This window comes from Macrotis lagotis, chromosome 2 (assembly GCF_037893015.1).
Source record: "Macrotis lagotis isolate mMagLag1 chromosome 2, bilby.v1.9.chrom.fasta, whole genome shotgun sequence".
NCBI classification, from domain to species: domain Eukaryota; kingdom Metazoa; phylum Chordata; class Mammalia; order Peramelemorphia; family Peramelidae; genus Macrotis; species Macrotis lagotis.
In genome coordinates this window covers 70,574,794-70,596,597 of record NC_133659.1, presented here as the reverse complement: position 1 = coordinate 70,596,597, position 21,804 = coordinate 70,574,794, and the positions used below count along the sequence as shown (strand labels likewise).

Below are 21,804 nucleotides of genomic sequence, written 5' to 3'. Positions count from 1 at the left end.
GGTGATTATATTTGAAGATTCTAATTTTTTTTAGGCTTTTGCAAGTCAAATGGGGTTAAGTGATCTCCCCAAGGCCACACAGCTAGGTAATTATTAAGTGTCTGAGGCCAGACCTGAACTCAGGTCTTCCTGACTCCAGGGCTGGTGCTTTATCTGCTGCACCCAGAAGATTCTACTTTTTTAATGCTGGTTTTTGAGTTTCTTCCTTTGGATGGGATAACATAATTTTTGTTAGTCCTTTCTACTTCTATCACCAGGCCTATTATCTGTTTTTCTCATGTTCTTAGGGTCCTAGAAAAGCAAGGGATTTTATAAAAAGCCTAAATGTAAAGACTTCTCCTAGAACTTCACCCTGAAATTTTTCTTTTTATAAATAGTGAAGCAGTAGTTAAGCCCGAAGAATGCTAGGACTTATGACTTTAGAAATTACTTAGGAAATGTTCCTGTAATTCTGAGTCTGCTTACTCTTAGTTCTTCTTATCCTGAAATTCCATTAAGAATTATTTATACCCTCCCATCTCTTTAAGGGCAAATATTTGTTTTCAGAAAAATACTACTATTTCATTATCATCTGAAAAGAACCTAGAGTCAGGAGACCAGATATCCAAGAGATGCCATTCATTCTCTGTAATTTTGGCAGTAGTTCTAATTTTTTTCTTATGTTTTTTTAAAAACTACTATTATAGATGATGTGAAAAGTACTTTTCATCCCCTAAAATTGTGTATTTAGATTCTTTTGCTTCTAGTCAGACTAAAAATACTCTCCAAACCTATACTGTTTTTTTAAATTATCTATTCATTTATATTTTCATCCATATGTACATGCATATTTTTAAGTTACAAAATTTCCTTCCACATTCCCTTCCCACTCCCGTCTCCTCAGTGGCAGTCAGGTTACCATTATACATACATATTTTTGATATACATGTTTACAGATTAGTCATTTTCAGTAAGAGGAATTAGAATTAAGGGAAAGAGATGCATAAGAGATATTTTTTTAATGAAGTATTCATCCAATTCTGAAGGGTCGTTTTTTTTTGTTTTGTTTTGTTTTGTTTTTTCTTCCTCTGGTGGGGATAATATATTCCATAGCCAGTCTAATGCAGATGTCCTAGCTCTCTGAACTGCTGAGAGAAACTGCTTCCATCAAGGTTGATCATCCCATGTTGTTGTTAATGTGTATATTGTTCTCTTGGTTCTTCTCCCTTCACTAACCATCAGATCCTGTAACTCATTTCATGCTTCTCTAGAGTCCAACCATTTACACTTTCTTATAGAACAATAATATTCCATAATATTCATGTATCATAACTTGTTTAGCTATTCCCCAGTTGATGAACATGTCCTCAATTACCAATTCTTTGCCATTGCAAAAAGAGCTGCTATAAATATTTTGGAACATATGGGACTTTTTCATTTTTTATGATTTCTTCTGGATAGAGGCCGAGAATTGGAATTGCTGGGTCAAAGGGAATGAAGAGTTTTATTGCTCTTTGGGCAGAGTTCCATATTGCTCTCCAGAAAGGTTGGATCTGTTTGCAACTCCACCAGCAATGCATCAATGTTCCAATCCTCCCCAAACCTCTCCAACTTTGATCATTTTCCCTTTTTCTCATCTTGGCCAATCTGATAGATGTGAGGTAATACCTCATAGTTGTTAGAATTTGCATTTCTCTAATCAGTAAAGATTTGGAGTATATATAGTTTTAATTTTTTCATTTGAAAACTGTCTTTTCATATCTTTTGACCATTTATCAATTGGAGAACCTAGGCTGTTTTTAATAGAAAAGTATTTTTACAGTTTATGCCAAAGGAAAAGAAAGAATTGTATGTAACTTCTTGAAGGATTGGTGATGCCCTTAACATTAATTATTTATTTGAGAGTGAATAACTTATTTATATATATATATATATACATATATATATATATTTTAAAATAATTTTTTTTATTTTGTGAATATCTTTTATTTTTACATTATTTACATCTTCCACTGTATCTTCAGCCCCTCTCAAAAAGCAATCCAATAAAATGAAGAATAAGAGGAAATAAATAATATGTTTAGTGTAACCAAATGATACCAAATATAGCATCATAAATCCAAAAGAGTATCAACAGTAGAACAACCTAAATTGAATATTGCAAAAACATAATGACAAAGTTTGGCTCCAAAAAAAGTGATTCAAGAAAACATCTTCCCATGTCTTTTGGTTTTTTATAATTGTTATTTTTGCAAAGCAACAGGATTTAGTGACTTGGTCAAGGTCATACAGCTAGGTAATTATTAAGATCTGAGGTCATATTTGGACTCATCCTCCTAATTCCAGGACTGGTGCTCTATCCACTGTGTCACCCAGCTGCCTCCTTTCCCATGTATTTTTGCAGAGGTAAATGACCATGAGTTTACAACCTTAATTATACTCTCCCTATTGTTCTTGAAGGGTCCAACATCCTTTTAGTTCTCTTCATGAACGTTCCTGATTTATGATCTCTCATCAATAATTTTCCTTTGTATATTTTGAAATAGATGTCCCCAGTGAATCTCAAATTTAGAATATCTAAAGCCTAACTTTTTATCTCTTTCCCAAATGTAGTCCTCTTCAGAACTTTCCCATTTCTGTCAAAAATATTATCAGTTTTATACTCAACTCCTTCCTCTTTTCCCCTCATATATCTAAGTTTCTATGTCTTGTGGATTCTGCTTCCCTAACATTGTTGGCGTCCATCCCTAAGGTAGCTGGGTGGTGCAGTGGATAGAGCATTAGTCTTGGAGTCAGGATGGCAGGAGTTAAAATCCAACCTCTGACATTTGACTCTCACTGACTGTGTGACCCTGGATAAGTCACTTAACTCCAATTGCTTCACATACAGGGCCATCTCTAGTCATCCTGATTCATATGTGGCCACTAGACCCAGATGGTTTCGGAGGAGAAAATGAGGTTACTGATTTAGCCCAGCACTCTCACTCAAAGTCAGTTCACATGCTTGTCATGGCATCATCTCTTGGATGTCATGGTCTTCTTTGAAAATGAAAAGCAGGGGTAGCTAGGTGGCACAGTGGATAAAGCACCGGTCCTGGAGTCAGGAGTACCTGAGTTCAAATCCAACCTCAGACACTTAATAATTACCTAGCTGTGTGGCCTTGGGCAAGCCACTTAACCCCATTTGCCTTGCAAAAAAAACCCTAAAAAAAAAGAAAATGAAAAGCAAACATTATCAAATAAATGTATATTTGATGAATGATTCTCAGAGTTGCTATGAAGAGAAAGCAGCTATTTTGCAAATCTTAAATCGACAATGATGATGATGATGTTAATAGGTGTTCATTGAGTAGTCTACAATGGATATTATTTGTACTTAGCTTTTTTCAATATAAACTTAATAGATAAAATTGCTTTATAAATGGGGTATTGGAATCAATTTAACTAGAAAAAGTTGCCTCTGACATTTTTCCAAATCCTATGATCTTAGAGTTGGAAGTGATCTTTGGGGTCATCTAATAACTTTTGTCCATAACTGAGCAATAATCCTTTCTTTTTATAATTATTTTAAATTTCTTATTTTTTAAAATTGTTGTTAAATATTTAGTTAAATATTTTCAATTAATTATAAAAATGAACACATTTAAAAAATTTTGAGTTCCAGAATCTTTCTGTCTCTCCTCTCTCTCCTCCCTCTTTGAGAAAAGTAAACAATTTGTTATTGATTATTGCTATGAGGTATTCAAAGTATAATTCTATATTAACCATTTTGCAAAAGAAAACACAAGTAAAATAAAACCATACAAATAAAGAAAGTGAAAAAAAGCATGCTTCACCCTGTATTCAGAGTTCATCTGTTCTCTTTCTGGATATGGATAGCATCTTTCACCTTAGAATTGTCTTAGATCATTGTGTTGATCAGAGTAGCTAAGTCTTCCACAGATGATCATTCTTAAAATATTGCTATTGATGTGTACAACATTCTTCTGGTTCTGCTCACTTCACTTGGAAAGGGTTCATATGTCTTCCCATATGTCTTTTTGAAATCATCCTGCTCATCATTTCTTATAGTATAATAGTATTCCAGTCTTGAACTGATGGATGTTCCTTAAATTTCCAATTCTTTGCTTTCAATAAAAAGAGTTGCTATAAATATTTTTGTACAAATAGATCCTTTTTTCCTTTTTAAATTTTTTATGTGAGATATTGCCAGGTCAAAAGGTATGTACAATTTTATAGACCTTTGGGCATAGTTCCAAATTTTTTTCCTGGAATTGTTGGACTAGTTTACAACACCGCCAGATGTGACTTAGTGTCTCAGTTTCTCCCTATCCCCTCCAATATTTGTCAGCTTTCTTTGCTGTCAGGTTATGTTCCCATAGGTGTGGAGTGATATCTCAGAGTTGTTTTAATTTGCATTTCTCTAATCAGTACTGATTTAGAGCATTTTTATGTGACTATAGATAGTTTTGATTTCTTCTTCTGAAAACTGCTTATTCATATCCTTTAACCATTTATCAACTAGGGAATGGTTCTTAATTCTTTTTATAACATCTCTTACAAATGTTTACCCAATCTTTGCTTAAAGACTTCTGGTAAGGGGTAGTAGACTCTCTGTTTTCATTTTACTTTTAGATAGCTCTAATTGTTACAAAGCCTTTTCCTTCTGTAAAGCCAAAATTTGCTTCTTTGTCACATTCATCTACCATTTCTGTTTCTGATGCCAAGCTGAATAAATCTAATCTCTGCTGCACATGAAGCCCAATCACATACTTGAAGAGAGTTCTCATTATGACCCACTTCCCTTCATAAGCACAGACCCAGGGGGTATACTAGAGTCAGTTTCTACCAGCTTGAGAGAGCCAATTCTTACATTTTAATATGAGCTTTTATACTTTAGAAATCAAAACATATTACAAATCAGGACTTGATGCATTGTTTCGTTGATTATCTAGACTTAAAGTGGCAGAGAGTGGTAGAGTGGTAAAATTGCTCACTAAATTTAAAAGAGTGTCCTATGTACATTTTTCCCCCCTGGAGAGCTGATAGTTAAACATTTACCAACCCTCCTCATCCCTGGTCTCTTCTTCCCTTTTCCAGGCTAACATTTCACTTATCCTCATATGGCATGATTTTAGCCTCCTACCCAGCATCTGCCTGAATTCTGAATAGCTATGAGACCAAATCCCCCAGAAACATAAAAGTAAAATAAGTTGCCACTTAACCCCCAACTAGCATAGCCCTCCACAAAAATTGCACGTCCAAAGTGAAGAAAAGTAATATCCTGTTTTGAGCTCTCCAGTTACCTCTAAACATCATACACATCACATCACATGAAAGATGCAGTGAGAAATGCTACGCAGCATGTTTAGAAGCTTTACTTTTACAAGATACTCCGACTCAAGCGAGTCACAGGGAGGCTTAAATGGCTCTGATTGAACTCGATTATTGATGAGTTATTTTCATTTTTTAAATATTCCACATCTTGGATGGGGGCCTCGAGGTATGAGAAGAAAAAAATCAATATATATTTACTTGTAAAAAAAAGTCTCCCTCTATGAGGAAGGGGATTCACCACTTTATTTGGCAAAATTTCCCTGGAATAAAACAGAGAAGTGAATTTTCTCTTCTGGGAGAGCCAGCAAATTTAGATGCCCCAACCCAGAAAAAAAGAATGAAATATTCCCCCTGCCCCTCCATCACTAGCACTAGAGTATTAAGGATTTAGAGCTTAGAAGGAACTTTAAAGGTCAGTCTTAATCCTTTCATTTTACAGATAAGGAAGAAGACCTATAGAGAAGTTCACACATATTTCTTTTTTTTTTTTGAGGCAATCAGTGTTATTTTTAAAAGATTTTGATTTTTTAATTTATTTATTTATTTTGAATTTTACAATTTTCCCCCAGCTGTTAGTCTTTACATTGTTGCCATGGTATACATTGATCTAAGTTGAATGTGATGAGAGAGAAATCATATCTTTAAGGAAAAAAAAATAAAATATAAGAAATAGCAAAATTACATAATAAGATAGCTTTTTTTAAAAAAAATTAAAGGTAATAGTTTTTGGTCTTTGTTTAAACTCCACAATTCTTTCTCTGGATATAGATGGTATTCTCCATCACAGATACCCCAAAATTGTGCCTGATTGTCGATCTGATGGAATAAGCAAGTCCATTAAGGTTGATCATCACCCCTATGTTGCTGTTAGGGTGTACAATGTTCTTCTGGTTCTGCTCATCTCACTCAACATTGTTTCATGCAGATCCTTCCAGGCTTCCCTGAATTCCCATCCCTGCTGGTTTCTAATAAAATAATAGTGTTCCATCACATACATATAATATAGTTTATTAAGCCATTGGCTCAATTTCTAATTCTTTGTCACCACAAACAGGGCTACTATGAATATTTTTGTACAAGTGATGTTTTTACCCTTTTTCATGATCTATTCAGGGTATAGACCCAGTAGTGGTAATTACTGGATCAAAGGGTATGCACATTTTTTGTTGCCCTTTGGGTGTAATTCCAAATTGCTCTCCAGAAAGGTTGGATAAGTTCACAGCTCCACCAACAATGTATCAATGTCCCAGATTTCCCACATCCCTTCCAATAATGATCATTGTCCTTTCTGGTCATATTGGCCAGTCTGAGAGGTTGTGAAGTGGTATCTCAGAAATGCTTTCATTTGCATTTCTCTAATAAGTAGTGATTTAGAGCAATTTTTCATGTGACTATGGATCATTTTATTTCTTCATCTGTAAATTTCCTTTGTATATCCTTTGACCATTTGACAATTGGGGAATGGCTTGTTTTTTAAAAAAAAATTTGACTCAGTTCTCTGTATATTTTAGAAATGAGTATTTTTTCAGAAATAATGGTTCTAAAAATTGTTTCCTAATTTACTACATTTCTTTTGATCTTGGTTACAGCGGATTTGTGCAAAAGCTTTTTTTTAATGTAATTGAAATTATCTAATTTGTTTCTAATGATGTTCTCCATCTCTTCATTTGTAAAAAACTGCTTCCCTTTCCATAGATCTAACAGGAAAACTTCATTTCCCAGGTTGCTTATAATATTGTTTTTTATGTCTTATCTTGGTATAGGGTGTGAGATATTGGTCTAAGTCAAGGTTCTGCCATACCAGCATCCAATTTTCCCAACAGCTTTTATCAAAGAAAGAGTTTTTATCCCCAAAGCTGGACTCTTTGGGTTTGTCAAGCAACAGATTACTATAATCATTTCCTGCTCTTGCACCTAGTCTATTCCATTGATCTATCACTCTATTTCTTAGCCATTACCAGACAGTTTTGATGATTGATGCTTTATAATATAATTTTAGGTCTGGTAGGGCTAAGTCACCTTCTTTTGCACTTTTTTTCATTAAATCCCTGGAAATTCTCGACTTTTTATTTCTCCATATGAATTTACTTACAATTTTTTCTAACGCATTAAAGTAATTTTTTTGGAATTTTTATTGGTAAGGAACTAAATAAGTTGTTTAATTTAGGTAGAATTGTCATTTTTATTATCTTTGCCTATCAACAGTAGTTGATATTTGCCCAGTTATTCAAATCTGATTTTTATTTGCATGAGAAGTGTTTTGTAATTGTTTTCAAAAAGTTTCTGAGTCTACCTTAGCAGGTAGACTGCCAAGTATTTTATAATGTCTAAAGTTACTTTGAATGGTATTTCTCTTTCTAACTCTTTCTGCTGTATCTTGCTAGTCATATAATAGAAATGTTGAGGATTTATGAGGGTTTATTTTATATCCTGTGACTTTGCTAAAGTTGCTAATTATTTCAAGTAGTTCTTTAGATGATTTTTCGGGATTCTCTAGTTATACCATCATGTCATTTGCAAAGAGTGAGAGTTTTAGCTCTTCCTTCCCAATTCTAATTCCTTCAATTTCTTTTTCTTCTCTTACTGCTGAAGCTAACATTTCTATTACAATATTGAATAGTAGTGGTGATAATGGGCATTCTTGTTTCACCCCTGATCTTATTGGGAATGTGAAACAATCAGTGTTAAATGACCTGCCCAACTAGTAAGCATCTAAGGGTAGATTTGAACTCAGGTCCTCTGCTCTATCCACTGCACCACCTAACTAGCCCATCACATTTTCTCTTAAGTGACTAAGTCAAGATTTGAGCTCAAGTAGTCTAACTCTGAGAAGCTCCCAGTTCTGGTTGTTATAATTTAGGATTTCCTTTCAGTGAGGAGTTATAACTGGGTTTTAATGAATAAAGCATTCCTCTGTTGACAAAAGATACATCCTGATTTTAGCCTAGCTGAATGCTGAGTTTTTCCTGGTCAACCTTGGATGAGTTTTCATCAGGTTCTTGCAGAAACTAGATCATTTAACTCCTAAAAATCTGCTGGCAGTTGGAAGGCAGAGAGGATGAAAGCTACTCTTTTAAAAGTGGTCATGAGGGGGCAGCTAGGGGGCAACTAGGTGGTGCAGTGGATAGAGCATGGGCCCTGGAGTCAAGAGAACTTCAGTTCGAATACTGCCTCAGACACTTAATAGTTGACTAGCTGTGTGACCTTGGGTAAGTCACTTAACCCCATTGCCTTCAATAAATAATTAAAAGACTTTTTTTTAAAAAAGTGACTGTGACAGTTATATTGTAAAGACTAGCACTGAAAATGTAGCAACAAGCTCCAAAATCAATTTGATTCAACCCACGCTCTTAAAAAAATAGAATAATCTAGGTACTTTTCCAGATTTGGCATGCCCTTTAGTAGCTTATATTCTATTGAACAGGAAAAAGATACCTGAAAAGTTATTAAACACAAGATCTCTACAAAACAAATGTAGTCATTTTAGGGAAGACACTGAAAAAGTATGGGAGTTAAGAAAACATCAGAGCTGGAGATAACTGAACTAGACTTTGAAGAAACTAAGTATATCAAAAGGCAGAGATGAAGAAGAAGCATATTCCAAACACGAGGAGCAGACTGTACAAAGTCATGGATGGTGGGGAAAGAATGGCACACACAGGGCCTGGCAGGTTGGTCAGTTTGTCTGGAACTTAGAATGGCTATAGAGGCATCTTGTGAAATAAGCCTGGAAAGGTAAGCTGGAGCTGAATTACAAAGAGCTTTAAGCATCAAGCAAAGGAATCTGTATTTTGTCAGAGGGGCAATAGAAAATCATATTATCTTCTTGAGCTGGAAAGTACCATGGTCAGTGCTGTGCTTTTGGCATTTTTTTTTAAGGATGAGAAGACGTGATTATAGAGAGAAAGGATTGTATGTCTAAAGGGCTCTTCATATGAAGGAAGTAGAGCTAAAAGTAAGTCAATGTGTGTAAAGGGTCAGCAGTTGGGGAGGACTTTGAAAATAATGTAGGGGCATGTTCAAGGCCAGAAGAGAAAGAGGCAGGTTGAAGATTGTTAACACTGCTCAGCATATCTACTTTTTGTTTGTCTCCCAGTCTGCACGGTTTCCCTTTCAGTTGAGCATATCTCAAGGCCACACATTCCTTTGCTATTCACAGTAACAGATCCAACAGAGATTCTTCTATTGGAATGATAGGATTTGCCTGAAAAAATATCATTGGCAACTGAATGCTTGTTTAGGACACAATTTTCAGGGTCTGGGATTTTCTGAGTGTGGAGCCTTCTATAACTATTTTTTATGCTTCAAGGATTTTTGATTTCATTTTTTTGAATGCTGTATCCACCAATACAGATCAGAATTCTTTCATGCCTTAGAAATTCGATTTATGTCAATTGATGGATTTGAAAATTTTCATTTTGGTCTAGTGGAACTATTTGATGATGATCCTCTCTAAACTGGACTAGGCTTCATTGTGGATGGTAGATATCTGATCTTTAAGTAGGGCCATAATCAGAGTCATGCGTGGGAACATAGATTTAGAAGGACTTTAGAGGTTATCAGATGCAACTACTTCACTTTACAGAAGAGGAGACCGAGTCCCAATTCAACAAGTCAACAAGTATTTACTAAGCATATGGTTTAGGCACTGTTCTAAGGCCTAGGAATAAAAAGAAAAGTAAATGATAGTTCTGTTCTCAAGGATCAAGAAAGTCAAATGGCTTGCCTAGGATTGTTCAGCTAAAAAAGGAAGGAAATGGGATTGGATCTCAAACCTTCCTGCTCTAAAGCCAACACTCAAGATACTGTCTATCATTTTGCTTATTAGTAAAAATCAAAGTTTATGCTCCACTGGTATAGTTTTTTTTAGGACCCAGCTCCATAACAGAGTAAAGTATCACAGTACTATCTCTGAGCAAATTAATAGTTGGAATTTATAAATTCCAACTTCATCTTGCCCTGTTTAATTTTTTAAACCAAAATGCTATATCTGGGTAGGCAATTAATAGGAAGACAAGAGAGTCTAGACATTATCCCAATGTATTATTATAATAATACATATACATACACATTTATAAATATACATAAAGGTAAATATATATATATATATATATATATATATATGTATGTATGCATGCAGAATTTACCATTGGAGCTCATGAAGAAGAACTCTCAAGGACAGTCAAGAAAATAAACATTAAGTGCCTCCTATTTTATGTGTTAAGCCAACATTAGATAGTGTCCAATGTCCAGGGAACCTTGTTTCCTCTGTAAACATCAATAATAGTGCTGCTGTGCCTTATTAACAGCTTAAGACCCTCTGAGTAACAGGAAGCTCTACTGTGGTGGGTATAGCTTATTGAGATGAGTAGTCTTAAATTAGACCAAATTGTCTCAGGATCAAAATCTATTTCAATTCTAGAAAACTATTATGGGAAAAGAGAAAACCTGGGGCTACTTGAAGGTTTTTGTTACTTCCAAGGACTCTAGATTTCAGAAATTTACCAGAAGAGATCCATCAAATTCTTTATTCCCTTGAAAATTCCCAGATCAAATTGTGGCTAACCCTAGATAGAATAGGAGAATGTCTGCATGAATACATACCTTGTTGGCAATTTATAGTCTTAGAGGGTAGCCTAAAAGCAGAGGGGTCAAACTCAAATCTCATGATCAACTCTCTAAATGTGAGCCACCCAGAAGAGATGGAAATGTTACTAGTAAATGTTTAATAAAATAAATAAAAATACAGTACAATTTAGATGATCTTTAATTGAGCTATTCTAAGTCAATTGGGACCTCTATGTTATAATTCAATTTCTCGCTGTACTATACCTCACAATCTCTCTCTACACATCCTGTGATTAGATAAAGACAAATTATGCCCAAAATAAATATATAATGATTTGAAGGTTTGATGAAGGGTAAGAACTAGCATCTAGGACACTAACTTTTATAGACAAGATGATATTTGTCTATAAAAGTTAGTGTCCTAGATGCTAGGACATTTCTGAGACAAAGATGAGAAGGTAAGCCAGCACAGAGAGAAGTGATGGAGCTATGATAATGAATAGTAAGACCAATTTGTCTGGACCATACGTAGTATATGTGAAGGAGAGTCATATGTAATATACATGAAAAGGTAAATTATAACTAGGCTTTCAATGACATAAAAGGAGTAAGATTTGATCCTAGCCAACTTATTAGGGAACCACTGGGTTTTAATGACATGGTTGGAGCAGCACCTTAGGAAAATTTGTCAGTTGTGTGGAGGACAGATGGGAGTGGGGAATAAATCAGGAGAATGTTTTCATAGTCCAGCCAAGAGGCAATGAGAGCCTAAAGTAGCATGGTGGTTTTGTGAGTAGAGAGGGCACAGAAGTGAGAAATATTTAGGAGATAGAAATTGTAAATTTGGCATTTGGGTGAATATGAGTGAGGAGTCAAGGAAAGATGACAATGATATCCATGGGATAAATGGAAAGTATGTTTGGGGGGAAGGAGGAAAATCAAGAATTGTTTTGGATAAATTGAATTTGAGATACCTATGAAAAACATCTAGTTTAAAATGTTGGTAGATATTGAATGATATGGGAACTCAAGAGAAGAGGAAGAAATGAGTATAGAGATTGGAGTCAACAAATGCTTTTCATAGAAACTATTATATAGGTATATTTCCCCTATCTTATACATATGGAACTTTTTTGATCCTTATAAAATTTGACATGCATTATTATTAAATGTATTCTTTTTGGCCATTGTTCTTGTCTAAGGAGATTATTCTCAGCCAAAATGTTAAAAATGCCAGCCAGTTTTACCTCATTCTTCCATTTGCAAAACATGTTTTTAATACCTTCGTAAAAGTCATTGATGAAAAAAAATATTTCCTGGCACTGAGAAACTTTATACATTTGACTAGATACCTCTCTCCAAATTGGCATTCACTGGTTAATGTCTATTTTTGGCTTCCACTTATTCAAGCAATTCTAGATTCACTTAGCTGTTCTATCATCTAAGGTACATCCATTATGTTCATAAGGACAACATGAGACCTGATTGTACCCATTTAGAACAACATGAACCTGATTGTACCCATTTACCTACTAGTAAATTAAAATTCAGAGATGATATGTGACTTTCTCTTGGGAACCTGTAAATGACAATCTTCAAGTTTTTCCTGAGAAATTTGTTTCTTTTTTCTTTGTTTTCAAGTTATTTCCCCAGCACTACTTTCCATCTGCACTTCAAATTAACTTGTCATATAGTCAATAGGACTTGTATAGAGGTACATATGTCTACTGTTATCCTTTATTTTAATGCTGTTGGAGGGTTCTTCCTTCTTTTCTTTACAAGGTTTTCTGCTGCTGTTTCCCACAATTCATGATCTAAAGTATTTACCCAAATATTATTCAGCCAGTTGCCATCTCCCTGATATCAGTTAACAAAGGGATATTTATTGAGAGCAGATAGTTAAGATTGAACTATAATAGAATTATCCGGAACCAGGAACTCCCTCTTTCCTCTACATGCTCAAATTTATAATTACCTAAATTCTAAACTGGTTGCCACAAGAAATTCTCACCAAGATCCTCATTGGGTATGGAATAGTCAATGAATAATTCACACCCTTCCTAGGGGAGCAGTGTCCAAGGTGCTGGATCAGTTCTGTGCTGACTTGGCTCAGGCATGATGCTCCTCTGACTGCCTGCTCCCTAGCTCAGCTTCTTAGGGCTCAAGGTGTTAAGTAGATCATTGATAATGCCTTCAGCCTTTATGGAGAATGCAAAGTTGTAACCTGTTTTTATTTTTCGGCTTCTGATGCTCATTCATCTAAGATAAAGAAAAAATAGACAGATGAAAAAGAAGGAAAACGAGAATTAGGAAGGAGAAGAGGAGAGGGAGGACTCAGGGAAAAGGAGGAGGAGGAAAGAAAAAGGAAGAGGAGAAGGAGAAGGAGAAAGAGGAGAAGGAGAAAGAGGAAGAGAAGTAGAAGGAAGAGGAGGAGGAGGAGGAGAGGGATAAGGAGAAATCAACGGCAAAACAGTTCTGAAATGGGGAAAGGTCTCTCCTCCCACAATCACTCATTTCAATGTGGCTGGGCAAGAGGCCACGTACATGTTCTAGGCATTATGTTCTTGTTGTTTGGTTGTCCCCACTTACCACCATTGTATTTCCTTATGTAGTTATAGTTACCGGTTTTTAACCCAATACCAAAAGTCTTGTTTTATACTATGCCTTGAAGTCTGAAAATGTTCTACCCTTTATTGATGGGAGAGAGGAGGACTCATTATTTTTCTTGACCTTCTAGATTTTTTTATTCCATTCAATAAATGCCATTATTATTTAACTTAGCTCTATGAAGTGTATCTCTTTTGCAGATTATTAGTATAATAACAAATTTGTAAATTAATATGGACACTGAATAATAATAAACACTGAATTTCCTTCCAGATGAAGAAACACTCACTGTTATCACTGGTTGTCACTTTCTCTGCAACTAACAGTCTTATAGAGTTGAATACAGCATTGGTATAAAATCCAAATAGAAACAGATTTGTATTGATCATTATTGACTTAAAAACCCTCAAATTAATATTATCTACATTATATTACATTTTACTTATTTATTATAAACATTATAATCTGATTAGAATTCACTTGAGAGTTTTATACTGCTTCGGATTGTCGACTATGTTTGACATCTCTGCCTTAGCAGACTGAGAGGTCATGAAGCTTGCTGTGATCATAATATTGCCAAATTGTATCAGAGTTGAGATTTGAAACCAGGTCTTCTTCCTTCCAATTATGTCTCTACCAACTTTACCACATTAACTGTTATATTTTAAGAATTATCGTATTTTTATTACTTTTTGACCACAAGTACTAAATATGCCTCCAATTATTTGATTTATTGTTTCTTTAGGGATACTTTTGAAGAACATATAATCTATAGAAAGTACTGATAGTCTATATGTCATAATTACATGCATATATAAACAACATACACAATGAATCTCAGATGTTTTTGCTTTTTTCAAAATTATTTTCAGTTGTTTTGAATTGGACTTTCTTCCCCCTATATCCCAGATGGAGTATTACTTTATAGAAATGCTTTTGATTTTGAGGCTATATTTTTAATCCTCTTTCTTTACTGAAGCTATTCATTGTCTCAATTTGTTGTTTTGCTTTTGTTGATTCTCTACAATTTTCTAAGTAAACCATCATCTTAAGCAAATGGGGTAATTTTGTTTTTGCCTGTCTTAAGGCCTTTAATTTATTTCTCTTATCTGATCACTATTGTTAACATTACTAGATTTATGTGAAATGATAGTAGGGAATGGGGTCAGCTTTGATTTAGAGAAGCAACTGTTTTAAAGCTTCTGTTGTCTCCAATTTGCATATAATGTGAACTTTTTGTTTCAGATAGATGTTATTTACAAAAATATTTTCTTTTTCAAAGCATTTTGAGGGAGTATAAATGAATATTGTGCTTTATCAAGGGCATTTTCCTCCATCTACTGTTATAATCATAAGCTCTGATTTCTTCCTATTTTCATTTAAGCAACTATAGTAATGTAATCCTGTTTCCTCTTTAAAACATTCTGTGATCAGTGGAAAGGAGGTCGTGAATTAATCTCTTGGCCTGCCCCTTCCATTCCCATATAAACATGTAACTCTCAGGTCTCTCATTTATCTGTCACCCCACAATTTGCTTTTATCCCTTTTCTTGTAACTGCTAATAGGGTATTTATTTATTTTTGATTCATTTAATTAGTAAATCTGTGAGGTTGCTGAAGGTTTATTCTTCCTAGCCTCTCAGAGCTTTCTTTAGCTCTTTTATGTCTGGGTCTCAGTTGTCTTTCTTATTCTGTGAGCTCCCCAAAGGCAAGGGACCATGTCTATCTTGATCTGCATAGGAACTTTAATGAGCCAGCATGCAGATCAGTGCTTAATAAGCCCATTTTAATTGATTGATTTACCGTTGCCTTTCATAGGTGTTTATTTTTGTCATCATCATTAACAATTACACTTTGGGCAGTGTGATTCACTCCTTTAGAGCATACCTCTAGGAAGAGGCTGATCAAAGTTAACTCATTGTTACCAACTTTAACAGGATTAGAGGATATGAAGCCTTAGCTCAGCATTGAAGTTATCTCCCTTGACAAGGTCTAAATATCCCCAGGGACACTAGATTTAAGACATTTTTCTGGCATTGATCATGTCATGCAAACTACACTTGCCTTGGGTAGTCTTTGGTCCATTGACAGTACATTAAGGATGATGTATTTACTGCTACTTTGGGAGTCCCTGAGCTTTACCTGTGGGCTAGGCATCTACAAGAGATAATTAGAAGGAGAGAAATAGAGCTGAGGAACAAAAAACAAATATGGATTGTGTTGAGGATGGTTAAACACAGTGCCAGTGAAAAGAAAACCGGCCCCTGTGTGAGACCCTTCAAAGAGACAGGCGACATGTACAAAGGAAGCACAGTGTTGATGGAAAGGAATTCTTGAACAAGAGGAGGTGAGAACTGAGGGATAGCAAGAGTCATAGCTAACATATGGAAAAAGCCAATCTTTCTCCTCACTAATATTAGGAGTTGAATATTCTATAGTTTAGTTGCCTTTTTGGAGGGAGGCAGAGGGGAGGATGACTATATCAAAGCCAAGATTTTTCTCCTTGGTAAATGGGCAGGCAGGGTGGGTAGAGTAGGTCTCTACAATAGAGTGGATTTCATCACATGGAAGGGTTGTTTGGCTATTTGGTAACAGTAATGGGGCCCTCAATTAGTATCATTAGTTTGAAAATAAATGTATAGAAGGTTGACTGAATAATAAACCTGAACGCTATCCATTTGCAGGGAGTTCTCACCCTTCATTTAGTCCTTGGAGACTTACCATAGAGAAAAGGAAAGTTAGCTTCATTGTTTTTATGGCTTGAGAATGAAGTTTTTGTGTTTTCATTAATGAATTTTTTAACAGATGTAATAGTATTTGTAAAGTGCTTAGCGTAGTTCCCAGCAAGTAGGACATTTTCTAGGAACAATTAATTCCTTCCCCTTCCCTTCTCTAAATTGGAGAGAACACTCAGTCTTCTGCTCTATGTATTGTTAGCCTGAACACTTGAATGGACCCAAAGCCTCCTAAACCTTAGTTAAACTCTACTTTACCCTGGGGAAACATCATGAAAAAAAAGAGGGGTGTGTGTGTGTGTGTGTGTGTGTGTGTGTGTGTGTGTGTGTAGAATTGTCCCTCCATATTAAACCCAGACTTTCAGGTCCAAGCCTTAGATTATAGATCAGTTCTGAGATTTATTCCCCTAAATGAAATAACATAGTAGACAATACAGGAATTGGTTTTAATGACATCAGCTCTAAGAATTAGCTTGAATGCATGTAATTTTGACAATCTGAAAACCCAAACCAAGTGTATTATTAATGAACAAAATGGGATCTTGCCTACCATAGGCACAACCTGAGCTGCTCCATTTGACTGCTGTTTTCTAGGATTCAGATGATCAGACTGGCATTTTTTTTCCTCATTTCCAGACCTGACTATGAATCATACCAGACATTTATCGAGTATCTGCAATGCATTAGGCTCTGCTCAGCAAAGAGAATTGGATGTGAACTCTGCTTGGTGGGTTCACCATCTAAATGGGACAGAAGTAAGAGAAAGAAAGGATGAGAAAAACAACACATTAGAAGAAGGAAATTTTCCCCATGGTATAGGAGTTGTTCATAGTATTAGTATTGTTTATGAGTCAATTCTGGTTACTCTCAGGGCTCTTAAACTGAATTCTAGGGGCATAGCAAATATACATGGAAAAGGCAAAAGTGTTATTCATTCACAGAATCCACAGCTAACAGTTCAAATGATGCCCTCTCCAGGTAGTTACTTAAATAGTTTAAATAGAATGGGTTGAGCCCTAAGTAATTTACTTAGCCTGCCCAAATTACACCAGTTGCCCTTGCCTTAAAGCAAAATAAAAAACTATAGATAGTAAACTTTCACCAGTTGGGATAGATGGAGAAGGAAAGGACCAAATACACACTTTGTATTAATGAGAAATTATAAAGATTTTTTTTGAAAAAATACAAATTAATTACATTCAAGTATAGGAACATAAATGAGGCCAAGAAAATATCACCACATAAATGGTCTTTTCAGGAAATAATCAATAAAAGTAGTTTGTTATTAGATCTATATTTCTATGGATTTATTATATCATCAATGTGGGTATTCCCTCCAAGAGTATGACACCTGAGGAGTAGATCATAGTCAGTCTATACCTTCTCATTATGTTCGACTCAGTGAAGTATCAGTTGACATATGAGGTTCCATACAAAGGGTTGGGAATATAACTACACTCATAAGGTCTCTGACCTCAAGAGCTTAGTTTCTAATAGAAGGAAAAACATAAAAGGAAAACTGGAATAGTGCTAGATGTCAGAAGAATGAATACTTCTGACTTGGAGACATTATAAGGGAAATTTGGAAGTCAGGAGTGTAGGCTATAGAAAAATAATGGCTTGGACTCAAAGTGTAATAAGAAGAAAATACGTTCACAACTCTTGTCCATATCCTCTTGTAGAACCTTCATAAAGTACCCACCCTTCACACTGGGTGGATTATCATATTTTTTGTAGAATTTTATGGGTAACAATGGAGCAAAAGAGCTGTCAGTTGACCCACATACTCTCTATATTGGCCAGTGGGCCCATTAACACCATCAATTACTTCCCTGAAAATGGTAGCTGCAAAAGTGATTGAAAACTTTTGGCTAGGAGATAGGTCAGAATTCTTCTGCCATTATGTTTCTACTATGCCTTTGCTTAGCAACTTCCCTGCCATCCTACCCCCAGTCAATACTTTTAATACTTTCAATGTCAACATCAGTCCAACATACATCCAAATTCTCATGATTCCTGAATTTATTGCATCTAAATTCACATGGCTTTGCTATGCATGTGTTTCTGGTGGTCATGGGTAGAGTAGTTAGAGAAAACTGAAATTGAGTTGTGGATTGTGATTTGCATGTAGATTGTGTTATTAAATGATTTTGGAATTCAAAGTGCTGTGTGAAAGGAAGTAATTCATGATTGTGTTGTTTTGTTTTGTCTTTTTTTTTCCATCTAGGCCTTGGCCTTACACAATATTTCAGAGAGGATTTGACTTGGTTTTGGGAGAGCAACCTTCAGATAAGATATTCAGGTAAGTCAATGATGGGGGCCTGGTTTTCTGGCTTCCTCAGTTCCCACAGTTTCTCTCTTACCACTTTAATTTGTTCCTTAATTTCAAAGGAAATGATGGAAAACACTTCCTTACAGTGAAAGTTTCTGTGTGTGTTGACTAAAAATTAGACAGGAGAATGATGAAAAGAGGGTCAGATTTAAAAATCAGAGAATTTTATCTAAATTTCACATCCTTGCTCTTTTGCTTTCTTACCTGTTACCTTAATGAAGTCAATACCCTCTCACTAAGGTTTTTGTTTGTCAAATAAGAAGCTGAAATGAAACAAAATGAACAATGTATAAGAGGAATGAGTAAATTTGACCCCAGAGAAGGGTTGAGGAAGTGATCTTGTCTCTTTGTGAGAGCCCATGGGTATGGAATATTATATGGTCTTGTATTGTTGATTTTTTTACTCTTTTTGTTTTATCTTTTTTATTTTTTTAATTTTTATTACAAGGTATGATGGCATATAGGATAGAAGACAAGGGAGGGCTATATTCATAAACGATTATAACGTAAGAAGAAAAGACATCAATATAGTTTTTTGAAAAAGATTGGTGTAGACTATCTTTATCGTCCCTCAAATCTTGTGATCCCTGATACTGAAATATTTTGCTTCCTTTATGATCAATATTAACACATTCAGTAGGAATAAAAGGAAAAAGTTCTGCCCCATCCCTTAGCTTCTCTCAATCCTTGAGAGCTCATTCCCCGTTTCTTGTTTCAGTTACTCTAACATTTACAACGTCATGTTCACATTGTATTTACTGTTGCCCTCCTGATAAACTTCAGAACTAGAACAAATAAATAACAACTATAAAACCAAACTAGACGCCAAACAGTCCCCAGCAATTGCATTAGCATAAATGTTCCCAGATGGAAATTCTATCCAGGAACAATCCTTGAGACTCAACTTCTGACCTCTGCTTCAACTTTTGCTATCATTCAATGAAGAAGGTAGACACTTCCAATAGGAAAAGCTAAGATTTATCTCTTCTCTCCTTCCCTGCAAGACATATCATTTTAAAGTAGTTAGGTAACCAGTAGGAGACACTAGAACCTTCATGAAGCACAGATATACTCTTCAGATGGACATGAACCCAGATTTCTCCAGGGAAGACGCTCTGGAGGCAGTAAGCTTTGGCAACTGAGAATCATATTGTGGAAGAAAGCAGACACTAGGAACCTAGTTTAGCAACTCACACCCAGGGTATAATTTCCTTAGGTTTCCATATGGAATATAAAGATTATCGAGGTCTGGTTAGTACCAGAGGTGTGAGTTGCCATGGCCACATAGTTTCTCTACATGTTCTAAGTTTGTCTTTGTTCTTCTTATACTTACTCTATTTTTTGAATATTATGCTCCAGGTTTATGGGTGAATATTTTATAGTTACTTTATTTCCTTTATCAGTTTAGTCAAACCCTTTACTAAGAGCTAATTGTGTTTACTAGCTGATTGCTAATGGTAAACCCCCTGCCAGAGCTTATGAACTTATGAGTGTCAAGAGTGGGTATCATAGAATATTTCTAGAGTCTGACAATAGCACCCATCTTCTGGGAACTAGGAAGAAAATGTGCTACATATATAAAATGCTTTGGAAATCTTAAAGCATAATGTAAGTAGTAGTGGTAGTAGTAGTAGTACTAGTAGTAGTAATAGTAAACTAAATTTTCTCCCAAATTAATGTAATCTTCTTGAAATTAAGAACTGTTTCATTTTATCTTTTTTGTCCCTAAAGCCTGAAACTTAGCAGATGCTTAAGTATATTTGTTGACTTGTTGATTGATTTGATTGTGATAAAGTGACCATATATTACCCAGGACTAGAAACTTCTTCCATAACATGAGCATGACAATGTGTAAATTATCTAGCTTCCTGATTTGTAGGGGTTGGACTGGATAACCTTCAAAGTCTCCTCCAGGTGTAGATTTATGATCCTCTGCAACTACATATAATTACCAAAACTACCAGAGCTTTGGAATCTCATGAGCACTTCACATTTCAAGCACCCCTACTCCACTATCTTGATTCTGTGTGAGATGACAGTCTAGCTCTATGGGATTAGATATGCAAAGCAGATCTGCCCATGCTAGTCTTAGAGCTAGCTTAGTTCTATTAGCTAACTTAGAACTGTTAGCAACTCTGGGTTTCTGGGAGTCAAGGGCACTGGAGGATCCATGCTTCTGAGGACTCAAAGAAGATGGGATGGATATCTTTTGAGTGTGCCAAAGTTCTATTCAATCCAGCCCTGGGGATATGATCACCAGATATTCATAGTCCCAAATACTCAACCCCAAACTCTATCCCCAGATAACAGTCTGTTTAGGAATATAAAATTGTAGACAGAGTTGGAAAGTAAGTTAGAGTTCAATGAGTCCAGAATTTCTTAAACTGAGATCTGTGAGCTTTAAAATAGATAAATAGTTATCTTGTGTGATCCTATATAATTTTTATTCATTTAAAAACATTGCTCTGAGAAACAGTCCCTAATCTTCACAAGTCTACCTAGGATCCATGTCACAAAAAAAACAAAACAAACAAAAAGTTAACTCATCGTCTTGTCTACCTTATTTTTTATTTTAAAAATTCAGAAAATGTGACCCCAGGGTGTTTAAACGGTTTGTCCAAGGTTATATGGGTGGCAAATGACAGAACACCACTCAAACTCCAGGCATATAGCTTCAGAGTCAGTCCCCTTTCCTATGCTACCTCCCTGAAATCATAAACCTTGGAAACCAACACAACTGATCTCCAGCTTCAACACATAGTCACTCTAGGACTTTGAAGAATGGAGATCCTAAGCAGCTTAGTCTTCTCTCCCATAAGTGGCAAACTCCCATCTCCAGTTTCTTAGGCATTCAGTTAGTGTGCTGAAACAAGACCCCTCTCTCTCTCACCTCCTGTTTTCACATTTGCATCCTTGTCCAGTTTAGATATACAGTTTTTAACATCCTCTTCTATACTCTGATTCTGTTATAGTCATTCCAATCCTTCTATTTGAAACAAACATCCCTTAGCCTTAGATCATGACATCTCATACTCTTCCCATCTTCTGTCATTTGTAGTATTGATAGATCCATGATAAAAGATGCATTCCCTAGAGTGGATTGCTCCTTCTCTCATACTACATCATATAATGGATCATAATAATGTTTGTCATGCATTTTTGGAGATCACCACATCAGGGGAGTGATGCTCATGACAAGTACATGAATTGGATTTGAGTGAGGGGGTGCTATGCTAGGTCACTGGCC

At 35.5% G+C, this 21,804-nt stretch overlaps 1 protein-coding gene across 4 annotated transcripts in view; it reads left to right on the top strand.

Annotated features, from left to right (window-relative positions):
- The window catches only part of ASTN1 (astrotactin 1), a 494,085-nt gene that overhangs the window by 333,818 nt on the left and 138,463 nt on the right, over nucleotides 1-21,804 (top strand). For all 4 annotated transcript variants that reach the window (XM_074222108.1, XM_074222107.1, XM_074222106.1 and 1 more), the window contains exon 9: nucleotides 18,453-18,527. In XM_074222108.1, the coding sequence (XP_074078209.1) occupies nucleotides 18,453-18,527 (75 nt within the window). The remainder of the gene's footprint in view (nucleotides 1-18,452; nucleotides 18,528-21,804) is intronic.